At 43.9% G+C, this 18,537-nt stretch overlaps 1 protein-coding gene across 1 annotated transcript in view; it reads right to left on the bottom strand.

Moving 5' to 3' along the window:
* The window catches only part of CABLES2 (Cdk5 and Abl enzyme substrate 2), a 19,643-nt gene extending 9,090 nt beyond the window's left edge, over window positions 1–10,553 (bottom strand). Inside the window, exons 1-8 of the mRNA XM_019510146.1 lie at window positions 10,116–10,553; window positions 9,827–9,919; window positions 8,571–8,648; window positions 6,555–6,663; window positions 5,628–5,793; window positions 3,611–3,714; window positions 1,525–1,631; window positions 25–229 (exon numbers count right to left, since the gene is read on the bottom strand). Of these exons, the coding sequence (XP_019365691.1) occupies window positions 25–229; window positions 1,525–1,631; window positions 3,611–3,714; window positions 5,628–5,793; window positions 6,555–6,663; window positions 8,571–8,648; window positions 9,827–9,919; window positions 10,116–10,222 (969 nt within the window). The 5' untranslated portion in view covers window positions 10,223–10,553. The remainder of the gene's footprint in view (window positions 1–24; window positions 230–1,524; window positions 1,632–3,610; window positions 3,715–5,627; window positions 5,794–6,554; window positions 6,664–8,570; window positions 8,649–9,826; window positions 9,920–10,115) is intronic.
* Between the last annotated feature and the right edge of the window lie 7,984 nt (window positions 10,554–18,537).

Raw genomic sequence — 18,537 nt, 5'->3', positions numbered from 1 at the left:
CCTAAGGAAATCCCACCTACTTACATCAATAAGGTGTTTGACTTCATGTTTCCTGAGATCGCTGCTGATCTTGGCTGCAAGCAGCACGCAAGCACCAGCGCACAGTTTGCGGTTCTGTTTGTTGAGCTTGCCTTGGAGAACAAGCTTCTCGAAGTAAACGTATGCCATCGATACAGTCACTGGCTCCAGATTGCACTCTTCACTCAGGTTTCGCATCTCTCTCTTCAAGCTGTGTAGGGATAAGTGTCAGGTGCTACGGTTTTTAAAAGATCTTTTAGAAACCTTGGAGGTGGGGAGGACTCATGGACAGGGTCCTCAGCTTCCACAAAGCTGGTTTAAAATCTATCTAAGGCCTGTTTGAAAGCATGTGAAGTGACCCAGTCTTCTCCATATGGTTCCCAGGGGACTTTGGCCAACATGAGTTGATATTTTCAGACGCAAGCACCTGAATGAACAGAGATGGACGTGCCTTGCTGCATGGACTTCGAAGCCAGCATTACATTCCCAGAAAAGCATCGAGTATATAAATCTAAGAACCAATAGGGAGAGTTTCATGTTCGACTTTAATGGCTTCATGAGACTTATCAGTATGGAGAAAATTAGTCTTATTAAGACTACATTCTAAGTTTTTGTATCAATTGAAACCCCTTAAATTACTTTCAAGAAACCGATTTTCTTGTTTCTACAGGGACCTGCATTTTCACAGAGCTTGACTCAGTCAACCCTTCGCTCCTGGGACTCACGGAAACTGTGTCCGTGCAGAGGCCTGCTGAAGCAAATAGGACTGTTCCTATGTACAAGGGTTTGTGTGGTCAGGGTCTTGATTCGATATTCATGCAGGACATCAGAGCCCAGGATCCTGCTGAGAACGTAGCTAATGGTCATCAGCACTGCAGCCCACAGAGGCACAAACAGTGCTTATGCTGAAGATTAACATTCCCACTCACATTTTTTTCCTTCAGTTCTTTTAGGAGTAAGTCAATTCAAAATACAATTTCTAAACAGAGAGCAGATGTGGTAATAAGTAACTGGTTTTCTTTAAAGGGAATCACCACGTTGTGTTATAAGCAATGCAAATCTACCTGGAATTCTCTCTTATTCTGCAGGGTTTGTTTGTTTTTTTATAACAACCCAGGATCACGAGATACTCTTCCATGCATCAGACAGAGGCACAAATAATTGCACCCTGGGCTGGGAAGACAATTATTTTTGATCCATCACAGTTTGCAAGTGATTGTGGAGAGAGCTGTGATTTTTCAATGTTAGTAGCGGGTTAACAACAATGCAGAATTAATCTAAAAGAAAGAGTCTTTCACCCATTCTTTGTAGTTGAAGCAACCCTGCACATGGCTACTGTCCACCACCATCCTAAGAACTGGTACTCTCTTGCCAGTTAACCATATATACTATTAATAGAATTAGTACTTTTTCCACACAAGTGTTAGAGAAAAGCAGCTTGTACAAGAGACTTATACAAGAGCCTGACTCCATCTCCCCATCTGTTCTTTAGCGCTTCTTCCTTACCTTCGAATTTTGCTCAGTGTCAGCTTGATGTGAGGAAACTTCTCCTTAAATGTTTCATTCATGTCCTTTTTAAGGTCCGAAGGCTTCACATATTCTATTACGGTGGTCTGCAACCCACAAGGGGGACATTTTCTTTAAAACATCTGCGGTTTGACCGTGTACAACCCACTACCGGTGTCCTTCAAAGGCAGCCTGTGCTTGACACAGACTGGCAAGTCATTTATTAAGAAGCGTTTCACACTCCTGCAGTGCTGTTGCTCCTAAGCTGTACTTGATGCTCACAGGTATTACATCTCAACAACCTGGAGGATCAACAGATCTCTCTGTTCTACGGACAATGAAGCCCAAGCCAAAGACTGGTGATGGCCCTAAAGTTACAGGGCCAGGGCCACAGCCAGAAATGCAACCCAGGAGACAAGTCTCCTTTTCTAGTCCCAGCTTTCCTACAACCTGGTATATTAACTGCATTAACATTCAAATTCATCCAGTAAAGGGCAGGGAAGATGTACTCTGGTCACACGGGAACTCAGCTGTCAGTGCTCACTAAAAAGCCTCCCCTAGTAAACGGGCACAGTGGTAGAAGCACTGTAGTCACTGACATGTTAAGTACTCTAGTATACAGATACCCATTATAGAAGGCAGCCAAACAAGTCTGTACAAACCTTTTACCTATAATAATACGTTTGCATATGCAAAAACCATGTGTGATTTCTGATCCATTGGGTGAGTTCACTCCCCAACCCAGCACATGAAAAAAAAAAATCTGAGCTGTTTGAACTGGACTGCTATTTCATGCCAAAGAGATGCCCCAGAACAAAATCCATGCAGAGTAAAGCCTGTTTACCTTCAGGCTGGTAACATCAGCTTTATCCCAAGACTCACTACTCCACAGCGCTAAGGTAACTGGTAGTTACAAAACACAAATGAACCAAGTCAGAGTAAAGGAAAAGCTATTGTTATCCCAGTGTCGACACAGGTTTGAATCCTCAGCCTAAGCCACAGAGCAGGCTAGGACTGGGGACAAACTAAACAAGCAGCTGAAGGGGGGCGTGGGGAAGACTTATTACAGTTCACCTGAATTCACTGTAACCACTTCACTTGTCTGTTTGACCTGGTGGTAAAAGTCAAATTGCAATCATTTAGCATCCGCTGCATGCAGTGGTAAATCACTGCAGTTGAGCTTTCACTTGCTGCAGGGTAGGAGCACACAGATCAACGATGCTGGTTCCTGAGCAGCAAACTCACCACACCCTCTTCCACCCCGTGCACTTTAAAGAGGTGTAATTGTTGGCCCGTCCATGCCCTATAACCCTACAAACAAATCAAGGACTGAGCCACTGACTTGGGTCAGTCTGAGAGGGCAGTGCCAGGGATCTCTCAGCTCCATCTAACTGGGAACCAATCAGCAAAACAGCAGCACAGCTCTGCAGTTAGATCATTTTTCCTCCCACCTTCTACACAGCCATTGACCACAATTCTGTGTTATTTCCATGCTTTAGGAGAGTTTGCAATGCTAATACAAAGTTAAAAGTGCAGTCGTAGGGGAAGCCATCTGGAAGAATCAACAATTACTTAATTGTATTAGGCAACGTAATGGTGTATGATCCAACTGGAGGGGCTGGGAAAAAAGTAAATAATTCTGAAGCCTTGTGAGGAATACTGTCACTCAAGGAATACAGATAATGGGTTTTTCAAGTTATGATACCCAGTCATTTCCACAAGCTTCTAGTGCAGCATCTGGAAATGGACCTTTACAGACTAGCTGGTATAACCATGCCCAGTTTACATAATACTGAACATACAGTCCTTGCATAGTCGCCTACAACCGAGTCCAGACTTTGGGCCATTGTCCTGGAATCTCAAATAATAAAATTTAATCTGCAAGGGGAGAAAAGTCCCCTGGTAAACTGTTAATCTCAATACATGGCACTGCTCTCCTCAAGTGCTCCAGCCCAACACACAGCTATCGCTATTATACTGCCCAACAGGACACATTTCCCTTGCCTCCCTACCGACGTGGCTCTTTGATAGCACTGAGCTCCTGTGTGATAAATAGGTGGCCAGGTCAAGTAACCCCATTTCATACCATGTAAGATGCGAAGATGAGAACACGCTTGTGCTTTCCGCAGGGCCACTGAGGATCATCCAGGAGATTTGGATCGTACTCTGTTGACTCTCCAGCTTCGTTTCCTGAAGGCATGGGAAAGCCAATACAGTGAGCCACAAGAGAAGCAAATAGCGAGCTCTAAGAAACAGACACCTCTGGAATCAAACAATCTTCAAGCGGAAGGAGGAAATGGGCTGAACTTCACAGACCCGAGCTCCTGGGGCAGACGGCATGGTGCATTCTGAACCACAAATGACAGGCTTGCACTCCATCATGCACCGTGGGCCACGTCTTAGACCACAAGCCAGCATCTGGATGGTAGTAATGACTTCAGGAGAAGCCACAAGTGCACTGCTAGCAAGCATATTACAAGAGCTTGCTTTTTTTTTTGCCATTTAAAATAAATGTGACAAAGTATATCATGTGACAAAGCAATACAAGATACCATGGAGCAAGCACTGTTCCTGAACACAGACTAAAAGGATGAACCAGTCGTACATTTAAAAGCACCCACTTATCATGGCTTGTGGACAAACTGCTGTAGCTGGTGTTCTCCCATTATCCTATCAATGTTTCACCTCGGATACATGCAGGAGCACAGAAGAGCCCTTCTGTGCGACTCTGGTACGCTCAGTAGCAAGGGTGACAAATTCGTGGTAGAGGCTGATGTGTGTGGGTTGTGTGTGAGGCCACAAGAAACAGCCCAGCCCTGGTGAGGCCATGCAAGAATAACAGTTGCATCTGTTGGCTGAGGTAGAACAGTTTGCCCTTACAGTCTCACATTAGACCAATTGTCTTAATCTGATAACTAAGCCCAGTGCCTCAGGCTTCCAATATTCATCTTTTGCGGAGTCCAGATTGTGTACATCAGTTCCTAGTTCACAAGCCATAAAACACAGGGATCCAAAAGTAAAACTAACTGGTCTCCCCCCTGGCTCATGTATTAAAGAGTCTGCATTTGGTAACAGAGCTGCTACAACTCTCCCACACAAATCTATAATGCAACTGCACTGATGAGCACACATCTGCTCTGTAAATTAAACCCAAGTAGCCAGTCTGTGGAATAAGGCAGGTTGTTTCTACTGTCCCTCTTTTTGTCACTGAGACACTTTAGTGTACATTGGTTTCTGGTTTGAAAAAGGAGTTGCTGCATTGGTTTAGCAGCTGGGGAAGGGACACCAGAAGCCTCTTCTACAGGTCAGATGTCACTTGACTTAGCACTGGTGAATAATTTAAACACTGCTCCTTGGCAGCCCCCCACAACAATATCAGCTTCCTTAACCATTCTCTTAGGACAGCAGCTGACCAGAAATGGTATTTTCAAATGCATGCAAAAAACAGGAGTTCACCCTCCAGGATTAAATGTGCACGAGTGGGAAAAGTGACAGCCTGCCCATCCCAGGGGGTATGGCACAGTAGACAAAGCAACCAATTACACATAAAAAGAGTCTTTTAGGCTGCTACGTGATTCCTGTAGCGTTTGGTTTGAATTCAAGTACACTTAGTACCGTGTTTGTGCTTAGGCACCGTTAGGAGGCTGGGGAGAGTTCTTCCTTATTTCCATGTTTGAACACCTGGGACACAAATCTCCCCCCTAAAAAAAGAAAAATCTCCCTTTACAAAGCTGAGTTTCATTCCCCAACAGGAAATGTAACCAACTGATTACAAGGAGACAGATAACAAAGTTGTGCAGCCCATGTCTTCTTAGATTTTTACTCTCTCATGCTTACAAGTTAATCGAACTATTTTCATGTTTACCCTTCTCTGGGAGCTGAGTGAAGAATGGAAGCCTGAGAAATTCTCAATTTACCAAAGCCTTCCTAAAAAAAACCAAAAAACAAAAAACCAAAAAAACGGGTTTTTTTTGGCTGATTGCCTTCAACTCCCATTAACTACCTGCTTTGCCCAGGCAGGAATATACCTGTCATTTCATAGCATTATACACCGCACAAAGATACTGAACTCCCTTCAACTGGAAGGCAACTGGTGGTCTCACCTATTTCTGTTCCGGTTGGTATGGTTTTAGTTGTTACGGTTTTGTATCTTGACCCTGGAAGACTTCGTGAAGCGCTGGATCGACATGCAGGAACAACACTGTGGTTATCATTTTTGCGGCAAACCAGGGCATTGGTTGGATACAAGAATTTTGCATAGGAGACAACCTGAAAAAGATACTGAGCTTTAGCTCAGGTGGGGAGAAAAGGTCTGCTGACAGCCCCCGGCATTTAGGCTGACATATGCTTTCCATTATAAAAGTTTCTTGCATTTCTTTTGCAGTAACCTTCACTGTTCACAGCAGGACGTTGAAATTCAACAGGGAAAAGCCCTGATGCTAAAGAAGTCCCTTCACCATTCACCCACCCATTCTAGTCTATTCATGTTTCAGAGAGGTATACATTTCCTAAAGGCATTGTTTTCCTCCTGCCACTTTGTCCTTGCAGCGGTTTGGCCGACTGCCTAACAACTGAGCACAAATAGCTACACTGCTACCCAAACAACAGCTTGGATGCATGGCACTGGGAACCCCAGGACCAGATACATTCAGGCACAAGGAGAGTGTTGGAGAGAACTGGACTGGGCCCTCCACAGACCCACTATGATCCCAGTGGCACCCCATCTTCACAAGATGTTTATCATCCCCTCCCTCCCCCCCGCAATCTCAGGGCAGCTTTTGTACAAGGATCTCAAGAGATTACACTCAGCGGAGATGTTTCTACACACATGAAAAGCAGAAAAATCTCGCTGATGAACAGCAAATAAGGCAGAGAAAGCAAGTAACCCATCCTACAGCAACGCAGTAAGAGCAGGGAAGAGCACTTGCAACTACCAGTTCTCAGTCCTCTACTCCTGCCAGGGGTCTGCTCAACCACGGCATGGTTTCTTGGGTACGTGATGGGGAGGGCACACAACAGCATTTGCTTACCTTGCCGTCAGCACCGAGCTCCACTCCTTCCATTCCTAGAACCATCTCTGAAGAGACAGAAACACCGCCAGAAGGATGCCGCTGCTTCTGCCCTTCCATTTTTAGATCACTGTGAACAGACGGACATGGTGAAGTACTAGCAGAAACGGCATTACTAGTCTAAACTTCCCCTACAGTAAACACCAGACCTATCACAGATCTAAAATTAACACCACACGGTAAGATTTCCACAATGTGGAAACTATGTGCCTGCTCATCCCCCTTTTTCATGGGAGCATTAATTTTTAAATGCCTTACTCAAAATGTAAGAAGTTCACTTCACCAGAGAACACACAAACCATTTTCATCCTATTTTTATCCAGCTCAGTACTTACATGCTCAGTATAAACTTAACGGAGCCATATATATACAGGAAAAAAAAATAAGCCACCCATAACGTGCTAACAAAAGCTTCAGGCAGCAAGCAATAGCAGCAGACCCATTATCATCACCCCTGGACTCCAATTAAAGTTTTCTGATCTGAGCACATGATCCTAAGAGTCATCCCAACCCTATACGGGTCAGACTAAAAATAACTGTACTTCAGTGTTGGTCTTCACCACTGTCCCCTACTCCAATTGAAATGAAAAATCCTGTCTTTTGGCCAAAGAATATTACTGGCAGCTTACAAGGAAGAGTGGAACAAACTGGCAGCCAGCTTGACAGTTCAGCTCTTTCAAGTGACCTTGCTACTTTCCCATGGAGCAAGGGAGGTTTCCTAATGCCTATTTTTATAGAATTGTTTGCATACAATGCCTTTTCCACCACTAAACTTCCGTTTCCTTCTTCCATATGTTATGCACAGGACACAAGTGACAACACAATTGTTTCGGCAAAGGTGGATTAAATTAAACAATGTTTTCTATAGAGTGTGTGTACACCAATAGCCTTCAAGGTTAACTTAAGGCTCACAAGGGACTGCTACAAGGATTTCCCTCACTTGCTTCCTTAGGCTATATTTGCATTAAACTCTATTTTGTATGATGTGAACAGAATGGTTATGTTTCTAAAGCACAGCATATTTAGTTTGCCATAGATGGGTGTTTTCAGTTCTTGATAGCCCATAAGTCTGTGGGTTTTAGTACCTTTACACTTCCAGGCCTTTATAGCTTGAAGTAATTCAGAGCATCTTAAAGCTTGAATAATGGCCACGTGGCAAAACTCCAAAAATAGGTTCGGTAATGACAGCAGGTGCCTTCATGTCTATACTGATACCTCCAACTACGAGCATAAAATAATTAGCCAGTACAGCTCTACTGTCAGTGTTGTGAAGAGGGGTCTTCTGAACAGCTGTGTTGGCAGAGCTTTTAGTGCAGTCAGCTGCAGCAACAAGACTAAGCTTTTAGCGGTAGAGCTTGCTAGTGGGGAGTGGTTTTGCTCTAATGGCAAAACACACCTTCACTGGTAAGTACGTACTGTTTCTATCTTGCATGTGCTCCCTTGGTTAGTACAATGGTGCTGCTACACCACTCAAGTGCTCCTGCTGACATGAAGTATCGGGCATTTGCTTAGCTGTCCATGAGCTGTCCTAATGAAACCAATGGCTGCCTTCATACATATATTTTTGCAGAATTCAGACTTTCTTACCCTTTTCAGTCCCAAAGCACAGATTGCTTATGCACCCAGGCTTTTAAGCCTGAATAAATGCTGGAAAGAGTGGGTGATTTCATGGTCTCCTTTTCTGGAAAGGCTGGCTGAATACTTTAACTGGCTCAGGGGCAATGTGTTATTTCTATTTCACTTTACTACTTAATTACCACCTTGCAATCTGTGCATGCATTAATGAGTCAGATGAACACATTTAATATATGCACATTCCTTATGTTTCAGAGTAATCTGAAACGAAATGGGTCACAAGATGCTCTAGCTACACTAACTTACGAAGCTGCTTTAATAAAATCCTGCTGGCGCGTAGCATAACAGACTGATCACTTGGCAGAAAAGTGCAGAAGTCAAGTTAAAAACCTATTGCCTCACCTTATCCGTAAGCTCTCCCCATAAGGCAGGATGGAAAAAGCCACACACAAGGTTCGCTTGGCACATATCAGTACGATCCTGAAGGCAGATGGGAAGACATTATCAGGAGAGTCAGAAACCTGAAAGTTTTGGACAGCTATAAAACATGAGAATCACTAGCAGACTTCTTGGAAAGGTGCACATCCAGCCTTTTGTTAAATAGCTTTTTTAAAGTGCCTAGGATTGTTGAGGGATTTATAGGAAGGACAGCAACACAACACCCGCCACTCTCCCAATTAACACTGTGGTCCCACAACCCCAAGTGCAAAAATCTTAATGTCTGAGAAAACAGCACCAGGCTCCTATCTTGATTGCTAACAGAAATGCTCCGTCTCAAGCGCTCTAGACTGAGTCAGTTAGCCGGGACAGACTGTTAGAGCAAGAGGATGACTTTGGGGATGTTTGCACCTGCGTGCCAGTCATTCAGAGCCTAGGTCAAGAACCTGCAGTGCACAGGAGACAATCTGCCCTCATGCTCTTCCCTCAGCTCCCTAAACCACTAGGTCCAGAGCATTAATTACAGACAGAAGGGACCCATGGTTCTTTCAAGTGAAACTTTTCTTCCTCAGATTGCGAAGTGCTTTATAAAAGCAGGCAAGCATCACAAGCTTCGTTTTGCCAACCAGAAGAGGCACCCAGAGGGGTTATGGGACATGCCCGAGTTCATATGCAACTTGATGGAAACAGAACTTGGGTCTCTCGACATGCCTTCTAGCATCTCATTGTGCTGGAGAGCACTGCTTCTCCAAAAGGGCTGGGGCCAGACTACAGCCCAGGCTCTAACCAGGAGCTCAAACCTCCACACACCAAAACCACCAAGCTGTTAATCTTCCTCCCACCCAAACCATACTCGAGATGTCACATGGCTCAACTATTTGCAGTTCCACGCTGGCCATCCCTGGCCCTATGGTTTTTACCACTGTGCAGCTTAGCAGTGAGATACGTGTGGCTATACTTCATAAGGCAAGTACAATCTCAAACCACGCAGTCTTAATGAATGCCCCATTTAAGTATCCAAGAATCAAGGTTTTAGATAAGCCATCCTGTTTCCCAGACACATTCATGTGCATTAAGCTATAATTACATTCGACCTAATTCTGCCAGCTTTTTCTCCTGTCTACTAGACCTACTGAATTCAAGGGAAAAATTCACAGGCAAGCTCTCTTTCACAGGGGCAAAAAGGGACGGTCAAACCTCTAGGGAAGATCAAGTGTTACCTGCTATTCTTTGTATCGTACTGTCTCATGTTCTTGATGAAATGCATCTTCTTCAGGCTTTTATGTCTTGGAGATCCAGATATGTGCTTGGTTCTGCAACAGAAAAATAAAAAAGAGAGGCAATATTTGAGAAATTAAAAAAAAAATAAATAAATAAAAAAGGCAGGCGTCTTTATGATCAGATGGCAGCACTGGCATGCGGGACCTCAGAGATTCGCTTGGAAATGGGTGAGGGAGGAGAGGACTGGCATGCAACGAGTTAAGATTAATGCTGCTTTTGAAAAAGTACCTTCGCGCACTGGCATATTCCACTATGTCTTCTAAAAATTCTACAGAGCAGCGCTGGGAGATAAAACGCCTTCTGTAAAAATGTACAACACCGTGAAGAATGAACATTATTAGTTCATGGCCTCTGCGATCAGAAACGGCATCAGCTCTATGAAGTCTTATGATAATAGACCTTCATACAAAACATGGCCTAAAAAATATACCAGTCTCAACATTTTAAACTTCTATAAAAGGCCACGAACTTTTAAGTTCCTAAAAAAGATAAAAGCTTTTTATTTGCTTTAAGAAGCTGACCTCTTTGAAAGAGCTATCCGATTAACTGAAAACCTTAATACAGTCAGCAGAAAAGGAGAGCCTGGTTGCAAGCAATGCTCTTCAGGAATCAGTGAAACTGGAACTTAAAAATGTTATCTTGAGTGGGTTTTTTTTCCGATTTCAGAAAAGCAATCTTGCAGTAGGTTTCTAGGCAAAACTAAAACTTTGCTAATGTGGAGCCTGGCTCAATAAGTGACAGTATTAACAACATGGAGCGGTCTGTTAAAGGAAAACAGAGGATTTGGTGACTATTTTGAATCTTAAAAAAAGAAGGCATAGGAGAAAAAGCTACTAGAAGTTTAACAGTTAATGACACACCACACTACAGCAGGGGAAAATGGACACTGCCCCCAAGACTTGACTGCAAGTTTTAAAGTTATTTACTGCTGAACATTTAGATTCAATTAGGCATCTGAAATTATACACAAAATCTTCCATCAGGCCGTGTTCATACATCATCACCACTACCATCTGACCAAGTCTTAGCATTTTACCACAATTCCTAATATTCCACATTTTCTCCCCCCATCTTAGCAGATACATTATATGTGCTCAGACAAAGCTCTCGCTTTCTTTCCCCTGACTGCATCTCTTAGTTCAGTTCCTGAGCAATGCTGGATGTACTAGACGATTTAGGCAGGGAGGAAGGGGGTGCTTTAAAAAAAGAGTTTGGTAAGATTTTGAAAAACAATAGGATTCTTCAAACAAATGGGGATTCCCATATCCTTGGAGGAACACAATTCCAGCAGCTTTGCACTGAAAACTGAGGACTGCAGCTGTTTCTCCCTCAAGTCATGAGATCTGTAGTTTGAAGGCATTCCCTTGCACACCTGGTTTCTTATTGATCAAGCACTTTTACCATTCGCTTCCTTCTCCAACATCTTAAGCAAGCAGTCACGCTTATTAGAAGCCAAACTGGAAAGAGGCAACTGTGTTTAACTCTGGTTAGTAACTCAGGTTAAAACATCTCAGACTTTGCTTGGCTGCCAACCTCTGATACAACCCATGCTGCCATCTTCGCTGCTTTAATAGCTAACCAGAATTCAGATCACACACACTTTTTTTTTTCTTTTGTTTAGCAGTGTAGACGTACCCAAAGGCAGGATGTGGAGGAAGCAGGAAGATAGTCGGGCTGCCTCATTATTTACTGCCTAACTTTTATGCACCCAACTTTGGAAGTGGAAGCATGCTGCAACCAAAACATAGGGTGGGGAAAAAAGCTCTTTCCTTCTACTTTCTTCTGAATTGCTCTAGAAACATTGCCAATGCTGTTTAGTCAGTGCCAGCAGATACCTGGTAGTTAGGCCTTAAAAACATCCCAACAGTACATCATAATCATCGTGTAAAGTTGCCGCGACATAGTGCTCTCCATGCAATTACAAGATCTGCAGTGTCCGTGGCAAGCCAAGATCATTTATGACAAGGATATCCGCACCTCTAATTTAAAACCACGCCAGTTTTCCTACTGAACCGAGCAGGAAAGAATTGCTGCTAATAAGCATGCCAAGAGAAAAGATCTCCAGGCAGTTTTGCCTATATTATATTAAAATGCCCCGTCGGGCAAAGACTTTAAAATGGAATCTGTTATTTCTGTACTAACCACCCCAAGTCGTTTCCATCCAGTCCTAAATGCATCAATCTATTTTGTTCAAATTACTTAAAATAAAAACAAACCTCCAAGTAACCCTGAAACCCAATTAATTTGTAAGGAGACTGGAGACCAACTGCACAGCTGCGGGTATTTCTTTCCCTTTTGCTTTCAGTGCCCTTTATTCTGTTACAATTAACGAGTAATGGCTTAAGGGAATCTATAACAACTTACAGAATTTGACATTTCCACCACAAAGTAAATCTGACAGCTCTAAATTCCCCGAGGAACTGTTGGGATGTTTTTTTAGACAGCACAATGCTCCAAAAAGCACTCCAATGAAGGGTCCTTGTATGCAAACAGGATGGTAATTTGAAAAGCACAAGACTTCACCTGTGTTACCGCTAGAACCCAGGTTTCTTTAGTAGCTCCCTATGGTTAGGACCCGTGTGTATGGGGCTGCATTTTGGGTGCAATATATCCAGAAGGAAGCATTGAACCAACCACCTGTATTAGTTTCAGAAACAGCAGAATAGGTGCAGAACCACATCTGGATGGGGCAGGTGGTATCAGTTGCCATTATATAGGACGATGCATATGCAAGAAGATTTCAGACCCACTTCTGGATTGTCCACTAAAGCCCCAGGGGTGGTTGGGGGAACAGGCAACAATCCCCCCTTGCTATGCCCAATCTTCAGCAGATGCGAAAAGTCACCCTGACTGCAGAACAAATCAGCCTCACCTTGGGACTCCATTTTCAGGCCTAGCTTGAGCGTAACAAGGCTAACAAGTGGCCCTATGCTACTGAAGCACAGTACTGTGGGAAAAAGTGGTCAAGCCCGCTAAGATTTGGATGTATTTAGAAGGATGAGGTCACACTCGCTACCTGAAATGCAGCCATATACCCTGCACGTAATCAGATGTGCCGACAGGCTTCTATTCTGGGAACACGAAACCAAACATTGCAATATGAGTTTCTAATCAGGCTTGCTTAGTTCAGTTTTCCATCTCTAGGCCTCTGTCCTGAACCTAGACTTTACCCTGCAACACCACCTTTGCACCCTTTGCTGCCTGATGCGCTGGATACTGATGCAAGAAGCCTCACTCCAGGGTCAGAGGAGATTAGAGGGGAACAACTAAACCTTGCCCAGTTAAAAAGATCAGTCTCCAAGTCAGAACATTAGGTACAGGTACCACAAGTGAAGCGATCTCTGCAAAATATCTATGTCTGGTTGAAATGCAAGAGGATCGTTCATTTGCTTTCTCAGTCATTTCTGAGCTGTGCTGCTTTGACGGCCATGCGCGCTGAAGAGGAGGCTGCAGAACTACCTGGCTCCGAGCGTCGCTACGCTTCACTTCCCATTTCAGAGTTTCCTGCGAGTCGAAGTCAAGAGACCCCCTAAATCAGAACGTATCAAATGGTTATAGCAAAGATCCCAGATCCTACTCAAGAGCAAAGCACCACCCCTGTAAGGTGTCCACAGCACAAAAAAAAACACAAATCAAACCCAAATTCTGCTCCATGTTAGCTGCATTGATGCAAACAATCCTGACCCTAAAGTGGGACAACTCTTCCCTTAAGTCTTTGGCACTGGTAAGATCTGTTTTCTTGAATTTCTTTAACACAATAAAGGGAAAGCAGCCTTGCTAGCCCACCTTTGCACTGAAAAAAATCTGCATGCTGCCTGGAGAGTTAGTGATGTGAGGTCATTGCATTTTATTTTAGGGACTTGTCAAAATGCCCAATCAGCAGAATTTCGCTATTGTCACGGTATGTTTTTAAGAGTACACTCCAGTACATCAATACCTTCCAGGAGGGCAAAATGTAGCCGACTTATTTGTGGATTTTGATGATCGTATCTGCTTTAGACACTTGCTCTCAAAGTGTGAGGCTTTCCTGTAATAGGAAACCCTGGCTGACTTAACTGCCTGCCTGTTGGGTTCCACCTGATGAAACCCAATTTAAAATGAAACATCCGGTTCCAAGCAGTTTTATCTAGGATGATGTGCTTTGCTTGAATTGCAGTGCATCGTACTGCAAAGAATTAATGAGAGGAGTTTCCAAGGCCCTTGATGGCGTGTGCAACCTAGAGACCAAATGATCTCCCTGTTAATGTTTCGCAGGCAAGTCTCCATACTGTAGCATGCCTAAAAATATGTTTAAGTCCCTTCAAGGGCTCTATCCTTTTAGGATGCTGCAGCTGGACAATTAGAAATAATTTCTCTGTGAAATGATACACGTTAAGTTTTACACACTTTTTGTTTGTTTGTTAAAAAGCTTTTTGCAGCAGGTGGGAGCGCTACCTGTAGAAGAGCATTGTTTCAGCTCAAAACATTAATAGTGAGACATCACCCAGCTGAAGCTAGCTGTTTGTTCATACTTAGCTCAAGCGACCGCTGTAATTCTGTTCTCGCAGCCCTTTCCACTGTCAGTGCGCTGTGGGATGTCTCCTGGGTTCAGTGTCGTGATATCGTTTAGCAGAAGAAGTGCTGTGGATGCCCTTGCCTGGCAGAGGACGCAGAACAATAGACGGAGTACAACACGTTGCAAAGTTTTTAGCCCAGCAGTTCACACAGCTCTTTAGTATCCCCACTGGAACAGGACACAGCTGAGAGCACGCTATGTATAGCTGCGATAAGCCTGAGAAGCTCTGACTTGGAAATGGAGAGGAAAAAGCCACTGAAATCACAGCTTTGGATTAGAGGTTAAGACCCGTCTGAAAAGGGTCTGTTCATCACCAGTATATTGGCAGAGACAGGCTTGGTGCAACACCCCAAGTGGCAGGAACAGCAAGTTTTTTGAGGGCTAGGAATTTCTTCACCACTCCTCCGTATTTATGTAACCGGACATTCCCACGGTCACCGCTGCAGCAAAACTGAAAGGAGATGGATCTCGTTCAGGTCATGAGCAAGGCTCCTGCCAACCCTGTCCCTTTGGGGCTGCTCTCTTGATGCCCCCTGCCCTGTAAGCTTTCCATCTAAATACTGTTCAAAGGGACCGTCAGCCAGCCCCCCTTTTACCATCCCCAGTTGCTCAAACAGCAGGGCTCCTGTCAGCTGAGCTGGCTTCCTTCTTAATATTTTCCACATCTCTCCAGTTTCCAGACAGACTTTGGAAAAAATCCTACAACTCTAATGAAGTTCTCCATTTAACTCTTGGTATCTTCTGCGAGACATTTATACTCTTCTGCACATTTAACTCTTGGTATCTTCTGCGAGGCATTTATACCCTTTTTTAGCTTTGGTGGATTCCCAGTTTCTTTGCCCCCAACTTTGCCAGGGAATCCAGGGACTGCGTCTCACCACAAGCCTTCAGTATTTCTCCAGGTGTGGGTCTAGATTCAATTCACCACCAAGATGCACAAACTTGACCCAACTCCAGAACTATTTTCAAAAAAGAGCCTGTTGTTCAGCTTCCCTTGTTCTGAGCATGCCATTACAGGGGAACTTGATGGTCTTCTGTACCATCAAGCTTTGCTCCTGAAGGGTGAGGACAGGCTCCAGGAACCGAGATGTGCGTCAGCCTTTTGCAGTCCATCTGTAGTGACGTGGAGGCATCAACTTTGATCTTTGTCTTGTCGTAAACTTCTGCCATCGGTTCCTCTGTGTACCCCAACAGGACAGGTCCTTCAGTGCATGCTGCCGTTCTTTTGTACAGTCACATTTGTCACTGCAAGTTTTGTCATTTTAAAAAGCAATGATGTCAAAAGTCCTACACGAGACCGTTCAAACTTACTATGCCTAGTCAGGTGATAAAACAATGCTTCAGGCATGAACACTAACCAAACCTAGCACAGGTACGCTGCTTTACATATATTAAAAGACTGATCTCCACAGCAACCCAACTAGGTATGTACAGAAATGTCAGTCCCTGGTTCACTGACTTGGATGACAGACAGTTTCCTGGGCTGCTTCTGTGAAGAAGACAAGATAGTAAGAGAAAAAAGGAGAAAGCACAGGTCCTAGACTATCACAGAGGAGGAGAGGAAAAAGAGGAGAAGAGCAGAGATGCTAACAGTTCATACCACCCCTGCTCATGACCCTGGAGGGGAGTTGCACACACATTTGGGCTCCAGTACTGCTAGATTTGAAAATTGGAAATGGCAAATTAGGAGATTCAAAATTATTGTGCATTGCAAAAACTTACAAATACACACACATACTTTTTGGCTCTCAAACTTTGATTACATCGCCACAAATGGGAGATACTCTGATCGTCACTTCTCTCACTGTTTCCTCTTTCAGTTTGAAGGCGGCAGGCAAATTCCAGGCTAGAATTGTTGCCCTTTGCTGCTACCTGGGACTACTCTGAAAGGCAACTGTGCAACGTGGCTTGAGGGATTGCACACCCCTGAGGGACAGTGCAAAGACTATTTCAGGTTGGCTGGAGATGGAAATTAGTCAAATATGAAAAGTGTTTCAAACAAAAGCAACTGAATCATTGTGCATTTTGGCCACTTTTGCAAAGACCAACGTTACCATACAAAACTGATAATTATCATACATCTGGCAACACCAATGTGCAAAGTACGTGTGAGCTCAATCAAATTTATTACTGATTCTGTTAGGGAAGAACACCTTTGCGATGAGCACTGGCGGGAAGAAGAGTTCATCCGAAAACACATGACATTTGAACAAGGACAAAACACAGGAGAGAAGAGTTGGGCTGGTGATCCAGCAGCCGCTAAACTGAGTTTGATACACTGCTCTTCAGGGCTACAGGGTCCAAGTGCGCTGAAAAAGCAAGTCTCAGATTACTTCTTAAGAACCTCCTCTAGCCAAATGGATGCATATTGCCAATGGGATCCAAAGGGAATCCCAGTCAGTCCCCATCCTTCCAGAAGGCAGCCACGATCCCTGCAAAAATGCAGTCGGCTAAAATCAATGGCAAGCCTGATGTCCTCTGCCACTCTTCAAATGCATGGTATGTGTGCGTAGGCTAGAAGGCAGCAGGTACGTGGGTCCAAATTTCACAGTCTGACATATGGGGTTAAGTCAGGATTCATGCATCTCCCTTAAAAGGGACAGGATTTGCTTTTGTAAAAAAATACATCTCCTTTGTAAGGTCTTTTAGATCCCCAAAGCAACCGGTCAGATAATAGAGAGTTGTCAACACAATAAAGGAACAAACTACTAAGCAGTTCCTAGCCCGATGGCTTGGCAAGCAATTATCTGGGGGAATCTGCAAGAGATCTAAATCTCAAGTCTGGCTTTACAATGACAAAAACAGACTTGTCACTTCTGTTTAGTCAAAGTCAATTTTGAAAATTACATCCTATTCTTTTCGTCTAGCAATCCGATCTGAACTGCTCATCTGGTAATCAATTCCCACACATTTAAGTGTTGAATCCAAGAATGACAATAAATTAGTGCAGGATTGATTTAGAGGCCAGTAATTGGAGAGAAGAAATTCCAATTCTCTTTAAGTTTTTAGAAGTCCCCCTCCCCATAACATGGACGTAATTGTTTCAGGTTTCACCATTAAAGATTAGATCACATGAAAAAGTTTACACTGAGGAAAGCACATAATGCACAATTTATGTTTGAAAAGTATTTGCCATGCAAAAAGCAGAACTATTCACTGCAGTTTTCTCCAAAGCACAAAGCAAACTGGTTTTTATTTTTTTTAAACAAAACACACATTACTTTGCTAAGGCTTAATGGTAGACTTCATAACACCTGAACATCTGACTGTGACACACACAGTGGATTAGACAATCCCTCTGAGATCTCAACCTAATACCCACCTACCATTTACAGGCTATGCTAATAACGAGGGAAATACCGTCAAGCTGCTCAGGTCACGCTGCTTCCATACACACATAGAAGTGGGTGTTTCTTAGGCTTAAGCTGCACAAAGTAAATGATCTGATCAACGTGCAAGTGAAACCAGCTCGTATTCCTTTCCGTTTTAAGCATTTATGTATTGGGAATTTGTGTACAGAGCGTATCTGAAATAGCCATTACACCTGGCAGGACGTAAATGCTGCATCAGGACTTGCAAAAGCTGACCTTGGCACACCTGGCATGCCTGCACGCAAGTGTGGAGACTTCTCCAATGTGCTGTAATCACAGCATGTTGGAATGGACTCGATTAATCGAGTCTGCTGGAGTGTGGCCATGACCGCATTCCCGCATCTCGCATATCAGCATCCCTGTGCTTCACTTTGGCAAGCTTTAGTTCCAGTGTGGGGACACTGTTACATGAGATGCTGTGGCGCTTTCGTTTGAGCAGCTCTTGGAGCAAATTAAAAGTGCCACCCCCTCAACCCCTGAAGCACATGTAAGTGCCCAAGGAGTCTGCTTAAGTCACTGGGACTCAGAGATCCAGGGCAGCATATCCTAATACCAGCATGGGACCAGCAGGCATGCACCAATGGCAGAGTTCACTGGCCAGCACTAAATCTGGTCAAGGATTCCCCGTTTTTAACAGCCTTTTCAATGGGCAAATCCATGTTTTGCTTGATCATGCACTATCATCATCCTCCTGAAAAGATGTGGATGGTGCTTAAGTTGGTTT

The sequence above is a fragment of the Gavialis gangeticus genome, unplaced genomic scaffold (genome assembly GCF_001723915.1).
Source record: "Gavialis gangeticus isolate Ggan-Ray unplaced genomic scaffold, GavGan_comp1, whole genome shotgun sequence".
Lineage (NCBI taxonomy): Eukaryota > Metazoa > Chordata > Crocodylia > Gavialidae > Gavialis > Gavialis gangeticus.
This window is presented reverse-complemented; position numbering and strand designations above follow the sequence as displayed.